At 39.0% G+C, this 11,823-nt stretch overlaps 1 protein-coding gene across 1 annotated transcript in view; it reads left to right on the top strand.

Moving 5' to 3' along the window:
• Nucleotides 1-1,410: 1,410 nt before the first annotated feature.
• LOC126279070 (ubiquitin carboxyl-terminal hydrolase 30) overlaps nt 1,411-11,823 on the top strand; it is an 85,635-nt gene continuing 75,222 nt past the window's right edge. Inside the window, exon 1 of the mRNA XM_049979525.1 lies at nt 1,411-1,692. Within this exon, the coding sequence (XP_049835482.1) occupies nt 1,590-1,692 (103 nt within the window). The 5' untranslated portion in view covers nt 1,411-1,589. The remainder of the gene's footprint in view (nt 1,693-11,823) is intronic.

The following is an 11,823-nucleotide window of genomic DNA, read 5'->3' as shown; positions in this document are numbered from 1 at the left end:
TTAATCACTCTGCCTATTTTATGAGGCTAACCACCGGCAGCCAAACCCTGCGAACTCCGTTCTGTATTTTCCATGTCAGTAACACAGAAGTGGGACGAAAACTAGATGTGATGAATAGGTGATTCAGTAACAGCATTTGTCACACCTTAAATATCTGAGTTTGTCTCTGGAACCACTTTCTGGCCTTCAGGTAGCACTGTATTAGCATCGAAGCTAATGTTTATGCCAGGGGAACTTAATTAGATGACTGAAGTACAGGGCAGGATAAAGGGTGCCAATCCAAGATTTCTATAAATGTTTGTTATGGCATTGTGTGTATCTGCTACTAAGTACACTGCACCAATAAATAATGATTCTGCGCAAGCCGAGTCTAATGCATCAAGTCTGCCAACTTATTAGCATTGATCTCTGTCTAAAGCTAACTACTGAGTAAAATCTTCAATTTATCATTGACGCAGCTTGTCCTCGCGTGTTCAGAGATAGCACACTATCATATGTGAGGAAGACGAAGGTAGGAATCCAGGGAGAAATCCACAGTATAGCAAAAGTTTCCTATGAAGTACCTGGATGCTAGATGATATAAAAGCCACAAGTTGGAGATATGAAGGACAAAAGTAGAAAAACCAAACATTTTTTCAAAAGAAAAGTCTATTAAAGGTTGGGACTTCCCCTGTCTTGTGAAGTGGGTGAAGGTGGAAGTGTCATGTTGCCAGACCAACATGCAAAAGTGGAGTCTCCTCTTGGCAAAGCTGGACGTTATATGCGATCGTAATAGAGTGTAAGTCCTGGCTCATTTATTATGGTGCTGGATGCAACTACAACTGAAAAAGAAGTGTTTGCAGCTAACAGTAAAAGTTCACTGACCAGAAATTTTGTGAAACAACTCCTTTGAACAAACAGAGAAAATAAATGAATGGTATTTTAAGAATTCTCTAGGTATCTCTGATAATCGGTATGGTGTCGCTGCTTGTATGTAGCCCCTTATTACAATGGTCTCTGCAGTACATGGAAGCAGCTTGTTGCAATACCCATCCGGCTCAGTGGTTTCGTCTATAAACGCAGGGTCTTGAGTGTGCCGAAATGAAGTACCGTATATCTTATGCAGGACACTGATGAACCAAAAACTTGTTCCCTAAGATTTTCTGACTGATTCGTAGAAGGATTTCGCATAGGCGGTAATGAGTGTACTGATGAACATTTGTGATTCCAAGACCAATCCGATGATTACTGCGTTGATTTAACCATTTTTGTGTCATCTTGATCATCATCGCTAGTCGGCAGTACGGGTCTCGCGCATCTTCGCTTACACTCCTTAGAGTATGGGACGTCGTCGTCACCCTCATCATTATAACTATCGAGTCTCCTGGCGATTCATCGTTTTCCGTGTCTAACAACACTGGTGCTTACACTGAAGTGTGTACTATCTGTGTGTGCTCTTTGGAGGCTTGTTAGTGTGTTTGTGTTTATATAAATAAGATGTGTCTGCTGAAAGGAAAATTAATGTATTTTAGTTCGTCATCCACTGACACTACAATTTTTTGCGATGAAATGCATGTTTGAATATCTAGTTTCCTTAATGTTACGTGCTAATGGATACTGAGAAAGTAATACTGATATCTGGACTAGGATTAGTGATAGTTGTTGGGGCTTTCATCCTTTTTGGACCTACCACACGTCCTAGACGGAGGAGAGGTACAGGATGGATAATTGTTAATTTACCATCATTTTTTGTGATCATGTTTATTTGTTAAAATCTGATTCAGTTATTATATAAGGGGGCAGACAACACGTAGTTAACTTACTGAAGTTGTATCTACGTCTATACCTTATAAATAACTATTAGGAGCATAGAAAAGGTGCGCAGTATTGGTGTAGAGTAGAAAATCGCTCTGCTTTGATGTAATAAACCTATAATCGAACAACACCTGTAATCATACGGCATGAAAGAACAATGAGTTCGTAATATGCACTGTTTCAATTTCGTTGTGTGCTACATAAAAACCAGCGATAAATAAAATAGGCTAATAAACAAGTCTGACTGGCATTTGAGACATGTAATGCGTGCGTTCATATCAGTATTTCGCGTTACTACTACTTTAAGCTGCCGGCACAGTAAAAGCGTTAATGATTCGGACAGAAGTTGCAGTACTGACATGGAAAGAAGTGGGCAGTAGAAGCAATACTATCCGTAGACTCTGTTATTTATTAATGATTCAGAGTTTGTAATTTTCGGGGCTACTTTCGTGATTATGATGACCAGTCGAAGGAAAATGGTGTAAGCATAAATTATGCATAAACTGACACGAGCTATCCTGACGAGCTGAAATAGGATACTCGACTCCTTTATAATTGATTAGGCTACGTAATAGAATTGGGTGCAGCGCATTGGTACTCCGAAGTCGCGTATATTGATTATGTAATGAAAATGAGTGAGGTATAGAAATTGCACTTTGCATAGTGATCATTAGGAAGCAATTTCAGTTTTGATATCTTGATAGTCATACAGAATTTTGGTGTTGTCTTTCGTGGGCAAAAACCTATGAAAACTGTATGAGGCCCAAGTGCTAGGAACTACCACCGAATTGTAAAGGTATACAACATGTACAAGAAGAACCAGAGGCTACATAGATTTCCTATTTGACCTACCTACTGGTTTAAAATCCAATGAATTAGTAGATAAATTGATATAAAACTACTTATTGTTGGTCGCGATGCACAGACAAGTCTGTAGGAGATAGATTTCATCTAATGAGTATAAAAATGTAAAAGTTCATCTGCTCCTTTCTGTTACATACATGTGCTCATTTCACAGTACATACATAATTTCCAGTTCCATAATACTGTATATTCATCTTGTTGCACACCTAAGCACGATCTGAATGAAAGATTTCACACAGGCCATAATGGAATCATCGCATAACATTTTTAGGGTTCCAGCCAGACTTGATTATTGAGTTCATCTAGGCCTACTTTTTTTAACCACATCAATTCATCAACAACAGCACCAGGAATTTGATATTCGCTGCTAGATAGTGACCTCCTGTAGTGTTAGTCATTAAATACATGCATCCATGTTGCTACCGTATGTTTCTACTGTCATCTAACCATCTTTCACCATCATGTCCTCAGATTTTTTTATCTTTTGGAATCTAGCATCCATTGACCTGACTACATGTTGTACCAAACTCCATGTCATTTTTATTATTGTACTGTAGTAACAATATCTTCCAGTTCACTCTGTTTCCTGATCATTCTTTTGCTTTCATGTTTTTGCCGGTAATCTCCAAATGCATTTCTCCAATCTCCACAGCACAACTCTAAATTTTTTGCACAATTTTAAATATGGCTGACAGCAGCAACCGTTAATAAACTTTCAGTAAATAATGTATACAGCCAAATGGTTGGACGTATATATCATTTATTGAAATTTTTTTTTTTTTTTTTCCCTCTCTCTCTTCTAAATAGTTGTCACACTAATTGTCTATATGTCATTATTGTAAAATAAAGTGACTGATACTTTTCTGTTTGCAAGACAATTGAATCTTTTTGAAAACTGTACTTTGTTTATCAACTGCTCTTCAGGCTATTTTTACTCTTGTATTCATTTAATTTGCTCTGTCTTAAGTTGTTGCCTCAACCATTTTAAATACAAAATAACAGCAACTGATTCTGTGATCTCATTGTTAATTTGTTCTAGATCTGATTGTTGATGATAAGTAATTTTAGGCTCATTACAATTTATTTTCAGGCACACTTTCAATCCAGCTTTATAAAGGTCTTCCACTTGGTGTTGAAGTTTATCAGCACAAGGGGCGAACATTTAAGCAGCATCAGTACGGACATAGCTAATGCATTCATTGGCGTTTGATCAAAGATAATTTAAGGAGTAGGTGTAACAATGTTGCTATCAGAGTTCTCAATCCTGTTTATGAGCCGTTTGGTGGCTCACCACCTCTGCTATTCTGTGTGTTTTTACCTTTAATACTTAAATTATTTACATTCCACTTGTTGCCTCATTCTGTAAAAGTCTCTATTAGGACCAATGGTGCACTTATATGTTCGTGCAGCAGTGTGTTGGCCCTCACCATGAGGGATGATAGGAACAAGAAAAAGGGTGTGTCAGCTGCTGGTTCTATGGTGTTGTTGAGAGAGCAGCTGACAGACAATGTGTTTGGAGGAGTAGGAGGAGGAGATTAGTGTTTAACATCCCATCAACAGTGAGGTAATTAGAGACAGAGCACAAGCTCAGGTTAGGGAAGTATGGAAAAGAGAAGTGGCGGTGTCCTTCGAAGGAACTATCTTGACATTTACTTTAAGTGGTTTATCCTCCCGAATGTGAGTCCAGTGGGCTGACAGTTGCACTGTCCCACTTGGTAATGTGTTTGGAAGCAAAAGTCCTACGGATATTATAGCTTCCTCATATTGGTATACCACAACCTCGGAAACTGTAATACATTTGGAAGAAAGAGATAAATGTTTGTGACAAACAAGATCATTAATTTAATTGCTGTTGCTTTCACTGACAGCAATGGATGCTATGTTCTCAGGTCTTGACCTAACTAAATCCTCATAATTCATGACATGCTCAGAAAAAAAACAATGAAATATTTGTGCCAACAAAAATTATTGACTTTCACTGTAACATTCCACCCTGACCTAGACCTTGGGTTAAGCCACACCTCAGTCTTTAAACACAAGTAGATTTTTAGCTTTCAGAATTATTGGCTTCACCAACTCACAACCAAACTGTCGCATTCCAGCCAAACATACACCTCAGCTTAGGCTAAGAACAGTCTTTCAGCTAGGTTCTTCAATTTTCTAATTTGTTAGCCTTGCCAACTCACAACCAAACTGCCACGTTCCAGTGTGACGACAACCTCATAATTGGGAAGAATTGTTAGATATTTGTGGAAACCAATATTATTAATAGAACTGCTGCTTGTTGTAGGAATAAGAATTGTGAATAAAAAAAGCAAAAATGAATCTGGAAGAAATTTTAGTCATGTGAATTGTAAACTAAGGCAGCAACTCTCAGAAAAGAGAGAGAGAAAAAAAATTATCTGATTCATTTCGGTTCTGCTTTCTCCACACCCATTCAGACCATAGGTATCATAAAATGCCTAGCACTGCCTTGTGACATGCAGTGACTGACTGATAGCAGCCCATATGCCCTCTGTGATATTGGTATGAGCACTTGTCATGGCATCCTTAAAAGTCAATTTGTAGTTGACTTTGAGGTACTGAAGACCATCTCTCAGGCACTTATATTTAAAAAAAGAAAGAGTGTGAAATTATTGTTGTCTGGCAAAATGTTATCTTTAATTATATCCAGAAAATTTGTATTATCCCATTTGTACACCTACAGCACACTTCTACATGAATATCTCTTAAAAATTGTCTACAGTCATCAGCAGTGTGCTTAGCCATGTCCATTTGAAAGGATATAAACTTAAATCTGCACATACAAACACACAAATATGTAAACTGCAGAACTGTGCCAATTTTTAATTGCTTCCAACAAACCAGTGCTTCTTCTAGTCACAACATATGAAAAATGGCAGCCTTTGCTGTACTTAGACAGTATGCTCTTGATAGTAACCTTTGACATTTTTAGATCATTTCGCCATCACACTTAATAGATTTTTGTTATTTCACAATTAAATCACTGAGTTCGATTCCCGGCGGGGTCAGGGATTTTTACCTGCCTTGAGATGGCTGTGTGTTTGTGTTGTCCTCATCATTTCATCGTCATTCATGAAAGTGGCAAGATTGGACTGAGCAAAGGTTGGTAATTTGTACAGGTGCTGATAACAGCACAGTTGAGTGCCCCACAAACCAATCATCATCATCAATTAAACCATGTGACATAGTACTTCACCATAGATCACCAAATCACTGAGCATTCCAATTAATAGAATTGATAGCTGTAGTCAGAAAAAAAAAATATCTGAAGAAAACCACAAATAAACATTGGACAATAAAATTATTTCAATTTGGCATTAGAAATATTGCTTTGTTCCTCACTTCTCATTGGTTACATGGAAGTAGCATCCCATTGGTACGCAAAACCAACACATTGTCATCCTATAAGCAGTTGGGGAACACCACCATGACTGCCACTGGCCCTGATCTAGACTTTAACCCCTCATTCTATAATTTCCTTTATGAATTGTAAGGATTCCATGTTTTCAGTTGCGTCTCTTGCCATATTTTCATTTTATCTTCTCACATCCTCTTAAAGTCATTTACAAGTAGTTGTGTGCTATTTAGCTTGTTGTATTATATCCCAGTTTGCCTGAAACTGTCACATTCTCTTTTAACAGTAGTGGACATAATAGGAAATAAAGCTGATTTTCTTCTGTGAGCTATAGTTGTAATAAAAGAAAAATAAGCTAAACACATTTTAAAGCCTGATATGGTTCTCATCAGAAAGAGAGCATTGTGTTCCACTGCAGCCTAGTCCACAGAGAGTGGTTTCATTCATGCAAAACAAGCCCCTCTCCAAACACGAATCAGAGGAGGAGCTTTGAGATGTCTTCTGGCATGTAATCCCTGCTGATAGAGCCTATTTTGTATTGTTTGTGTTGACAACTGCACTCCTGTAGCTGTTTGGAACCGTAGCTGGAGACGTTTAGCATTGTGTTGGGGGCTTCTGCCTATTGTTAGATATTGGTCCTGGACACCTGTCATTTTTCTTCTGTGGCCACTTCTGTGATGATCCTCAACTGATCCTGTCATTAGAAACTTCTTACAATTTCTACAGACTTCACTTTGACTCACAGCAACATTCACTGGAATGCCCAACAGTCTCATTCCATGCTCTGTTAGGGTGACTATACGGAGTCTCTGACTGTGTGTATTGCTGTCCAAATCATCCCGAACCAACACAACTCTCATAATGACACGCAGCACAGGTATTTCAACGTTTACAGATGACATGGTTGCCATAGACTGCATGTACTGCTCCCTCGCGATAGAAACATGGACTGTTTCAGTTAAAATCACATTACAAATAAACCATTGTGTTGATATCATAACTAATTTCTGGACTGCAATGTTCAGTATTAAAAGTTCAGTGATACTCAACAATTAATTTAACCACTGTATCTTTTTATTCTGAATGAATGTGTTTGGCAAATGCTGTTAGTATATGGTCTCCATCATTTCTGGTACCATACCCATAATTTTGAGGGAAGAATCATTCTGCAGTTTTTCTTTTTCTTCTGCTATTACATTGCAGGGGGCTTTTTTGTTACTCTTCATTGAGCTGTTCTACCTCTTCTACATCTACATCTACATCCGTACTCCGCAAGCCACCTGACGGTGTGTGGCGGAGGGTACCCTGAGTACCTCTATCGGTTCTCCCTTCTATTCCAGTCTCGTATTGTACGTGGAAAGAAGGATTGTCGGTATGCTTCTGTGTGGTCTCTAATCTCTCTGATTTTATCCTCATGGTCTCTTCGCGAGATATACGTAGGAGGGAGCAATATACTGCTTGACTCTTCGGTGAAGGTATGTTCTCGAAACTTTAACAAAAGCCCGTACCGAGCTACTGAGCGTCTCTCCTGCAGAGTCTTCCACTGGAGTTTATCTATCATCTCCGTAACGCTTTCGCAATTACTAAATGATCCTGTAACGAAGCGCGCTGCTCTCCGTTGGATCTTCTCTATCTCTTCTATCAACCCTACCTGGTGCGGATCCCACACTGCTGAGCAGTATTCAAGCATTGGGCGAACAAGCGTACTGTAACCTACTTCCTTTGTTGTCGGATTGCATTTCCTTAGGATTCTTCCAATGAATCTCAGTCTGGCATCTGCTTTACCGACGATCAACTTCATATGATCATTCCATTTTAAATCACTCCTAATGCGTACTCCCAGATAATTTATGGAATTAACTGCTTCCAGTTGCTGACCTGCTATTTTGTAGCTAAATGATAAGGGACCTATCTTTCTATGTATTCGCATCACATTACACTTCGCTACATTGAGATTCAATTGCCATTCCGTGCACCATGCGTCAATTCGCTGCAGATCCTCCTGCATTTCAGTACAATTTTCCATTGTTGCAACCTTTCGATACACCACAGCATCATCTGCAAAAAGCCTCAGTGAACTTCCAATGTCATCCACCAGGTCATTTATGTATATTGTGAATAGCAACGGTCCTATGACACTCCCCTGCGGCACACCTGAAATCACTCTTACTTCGGAAGACTTCTCTCCATTGAGAATGACGTGCTGCGTTCTGTTATCTAGGAACTCCTCAATCCAATCACACAATTGATCTGATAGTCCGTATGCTCTTACTTTGTTCATTAAACGACTGTGGGGAACTGTGTCAAACGCCTTGCGGAAGTCAAGAAACACGGCATCTACCTGTGAACCCGTGTCTAAGGCCCTCTGAGTCTCGTGGACGAATAGCGCGAGCTAGGTTTCACACGATCGTCTTTTTCGAAACCCATGCTGATTCCTACAGAGTAGATTTCTAGTCTCCAGAAAAGACATTATACTCGAACATAATACGTGTTCCAAAATTCTACAACTGATCGACGTTAGAGATATAGGTCTATAGTTCTGCACATCTGTTCGACGTCCCTTCTTGAGAACGGGGATGACCTGTGCCCTTTTCCAATCCTTTGGAACGCTTCGCTCTTCTAGAGACCTACGGTACACCGCTGCAAGAAGGGGGGCAAGTTCCTTCGCGTACTCTGTGTAAAATCGAACTGGTATCCCATCAGGACCAGCGGCCTTTCCTCTTTTGAGCGATTTTAATTGTTTCTCTATCCCTCTGTCGTCTACTTCGATATCTACCATTTTGTCAACTGTGCGACAATCTAGAGAAGGAAGCACAGTGCAGTCTTCCTCTGTGAAACAGCTTTGGAAGAAGACATTTAGTAATTCGGCCTTTAGTCTGTCATCCTCTGTTTCAGTACCATTTTGGTCACCTCTTCATCAGAATGTGAGCACATTGGTGTGTAGGGGTGAATGATTTCCCTGGAGTATCTTCTCTTTGTTTTTAAAATGAGTCTTGTATCTGTAATATTATTATTGATTTTCTGATTTTGCAATGAAGTCTATACCCAAATTTCCTCTATATTGTGTTTTACTGCAATAAAACTCATCTTGATTTTAATTCCGTTTGTTCTTGATATTATCGTTGTACTTGATGTAATCCAAACAATCTTTGATCTTAAACTCTTCTTCCAACTCCACTCACTTGTTTTTGAATCCCAAAGCTCTGCAATTTATTTCCCCTAAACAAAAAATAGTAGAAGCAGTTAGTGTTTTAAGGTCCTAGGTATTGTTTATTTACCCAGCTTTGTATTGCAAGGGGTGGCCATGAAACTAAGTGGGTGTTCCCCATTGCTTGAAGTAATTCCTGAGACCTCTCAGTCTTCTATTCCCCATATGTATTCTGTCACAGACCATAAAATTGAACTCCCAGCATCCCTTCCAACTGTACATTAACCTGATGGCTGCCGAAGGGGATAGTGATACACAGTAGCAATACTAAACCTTAGCAGACCTATACTCATAGCAGTCACAGCGTTGACCCGAGTGCTTCTACAGGTCTCTTATTATGGGATAGACATGACTGATTTTCTTATTCAATGCAGTCCAAGAGGGATCTGACGTCCAAATTTGTCATGTAGAAGTATGTTAGGCTGTCAGTCATAAGAAGTCCAGTTCACCTGCCACATCTAAAGAGATCTAAAAGGAAATGGAATAGGTTCTGGTACCTTCCTCCTTTTGTTGGGAGGAGATATCAAGAAATATTAAGGTCATGATTTTGGTACCTTTATCATAGTGTTTGCAGGAAGTGCAGTATCAGAAAAGCTTAAGATCATGATTTACCAATGCAACATTAAACTATAAAGCCCTCAATAATGAGAGATTTAAAGTTTGTGAGGTCTCGAATACCAGCTAAGTGGAAAGAAATTATCATAGAACCAGTTCATAGAAAGGGCAATAAACAAGAACGCATAAATTATGGAGGCTTCTCATTAATTAGACTAACCCCCCCCCCCCCCCCCCCCCATGTTTGCCAAGATCCTCTGGAAAAGATTGAAACCACATTTAAAAGGTTATGTGAATGTGTGGTGTCTTTTCTTTGTACGTATCAGAAAGAACAGACACCAAGTATCCATATAATTTATTTGCCTCAGTGGGCAATGAGTCCACAACATTCATTGCAGATGCACATTTCATTCGACCTCCAGTGGGAGTGTTAAATTAGGACATGGGTGGGGACTGTGGATAGCTGGTGCTAGGTGGGAATGTAGGTCAGCAGTCGAGCATGCTGAGGTAGTCAGCGCATTTGCGATAAAGACTGTATCCAGACTCTGTAGTGGTTAACACTACTGCCTAGTAGGCAGGAGATCCCTGATTTGAATCCTCAGCTGTCACTGCACAAAGTTATGATGCAGCTGATATCAATAGTTCCTTCTCTTTCTTTTCCTTTCTTCCCCCTTCATCTTCAATTACATAACATTTAAAAGAGCTAATATTTGAAAAATAATTGGGACTTGCGTATAATCGCTCAACCAGTGATCAGATATTTGTACTAAAAAAGCTATAACAAAATATTGGGAATACAACAAAGTAATGGTGATATTCTTTGTTGATTTTAAGAAAACCCATAACAACATAAACAGGGAAAATTTGTGGGAGAAAATGAAGTTTGGAATACTGAAGAAGATTAGAAATTGTTTGAAAGATGCATTGGAAGGCTCTAAAGGGATAGTAAAAACAGATCAAGAATATCCCATGACTGTCAACATATAAACAGGATTTAGACAAAGAGATGGGATATAACCAATTTTGTTCAACATAATAATATGGCAAACACTGGGCACTGCAGGCAAAGCAGAAGAGGGAGTTTGCATCGGAATGTAAATGAATGTATTTGCCTTTGCAGAAGATGTGGCATTAATTTCTGAAAATCTAGGTAACCAGAAAGTTCTGGCAAGAATGCTGTTTAAAAAAAAGGGAAATTGGATTATAGAGAAATGACAATAAAACAAAATTCTTGAGGGTACAAAGAAATTACAAAACAAAAATCAGAAAACTCTGCAGATTGATAACCACTTGTTTGAAGAAAAAGATGAGTTGAATTATCTGGGGATGCAGTGAACAACAGAAATTATGAGTCACAAGAAGTTGAAGTGAGGATCAAAGTGGCCAGCAGTGTGTCATATTCACTTAACAAATTATTATCATCCAAATTTCAGTCAGTGGCAACCATTATAAGAATATATAAAATTATTGTCAGACAAGTGTTACTATATGGAGCAGAAGTATGGAGAATAGAAAAAATTGAGAGAGAAAGAAGAAGATTGTTTGCTTATAATACTGTGACACCAGGGAACAGTATGAACAATTGCATCCTATCATTATGATAGCCCTTGTTCCACTCATATCAGAGAACTTCATTCCTCTGATGCAGCTGGAGAGGAAATGGCTTTGTTCAGAATCAGTTGGTAAAATGATACCGTGCAGTGTCCACTCCTCAGGAAGCAGGAGGCCTACTACCTGATATCAGCCCATAGCTGACATTGAGCACCAGGCCATAGAGTAGCTTAAATCATTCCCTGTCATTGAAATTAAAACAGGGAGGCCCGAGCAAATAAGAGGGACAAGGTGAAGAAACGAAAAGCAAAAATTGATCTGGTTTCTTTGGCTAAGGTGGATCCCACCTCATGTAAAGTTGAATACATGAATACAGACATGGTACTTCCATCAAAGATGTAACAAGAAAGGAAGATGAAAGTAACCCATACTGCCATTCTCTTAGCATCACTGTCGGTGTCACATGTGATGA

Source organism: Schistocerca gregaria, chromosome 1 (genome assembly GCF_023897955.1).
Source record: "Schistocerca gregaria isolate iqSchGreg1 chromosome 1, iqSchGreg1.2, whole genome shotgun sequence".
Taxonomy (NCBI): Eukaryota; Metazoa; Arthropoda; class Insecta; order Orthoptera; family Acrididae; genus Schistocerca; species Schistocerca gregaria.
The sequence above is the reverse complement of the archived record's forward strand: the minus strand, read 5'-3'. Positions and strand labels throughout refer to the sequence as shown.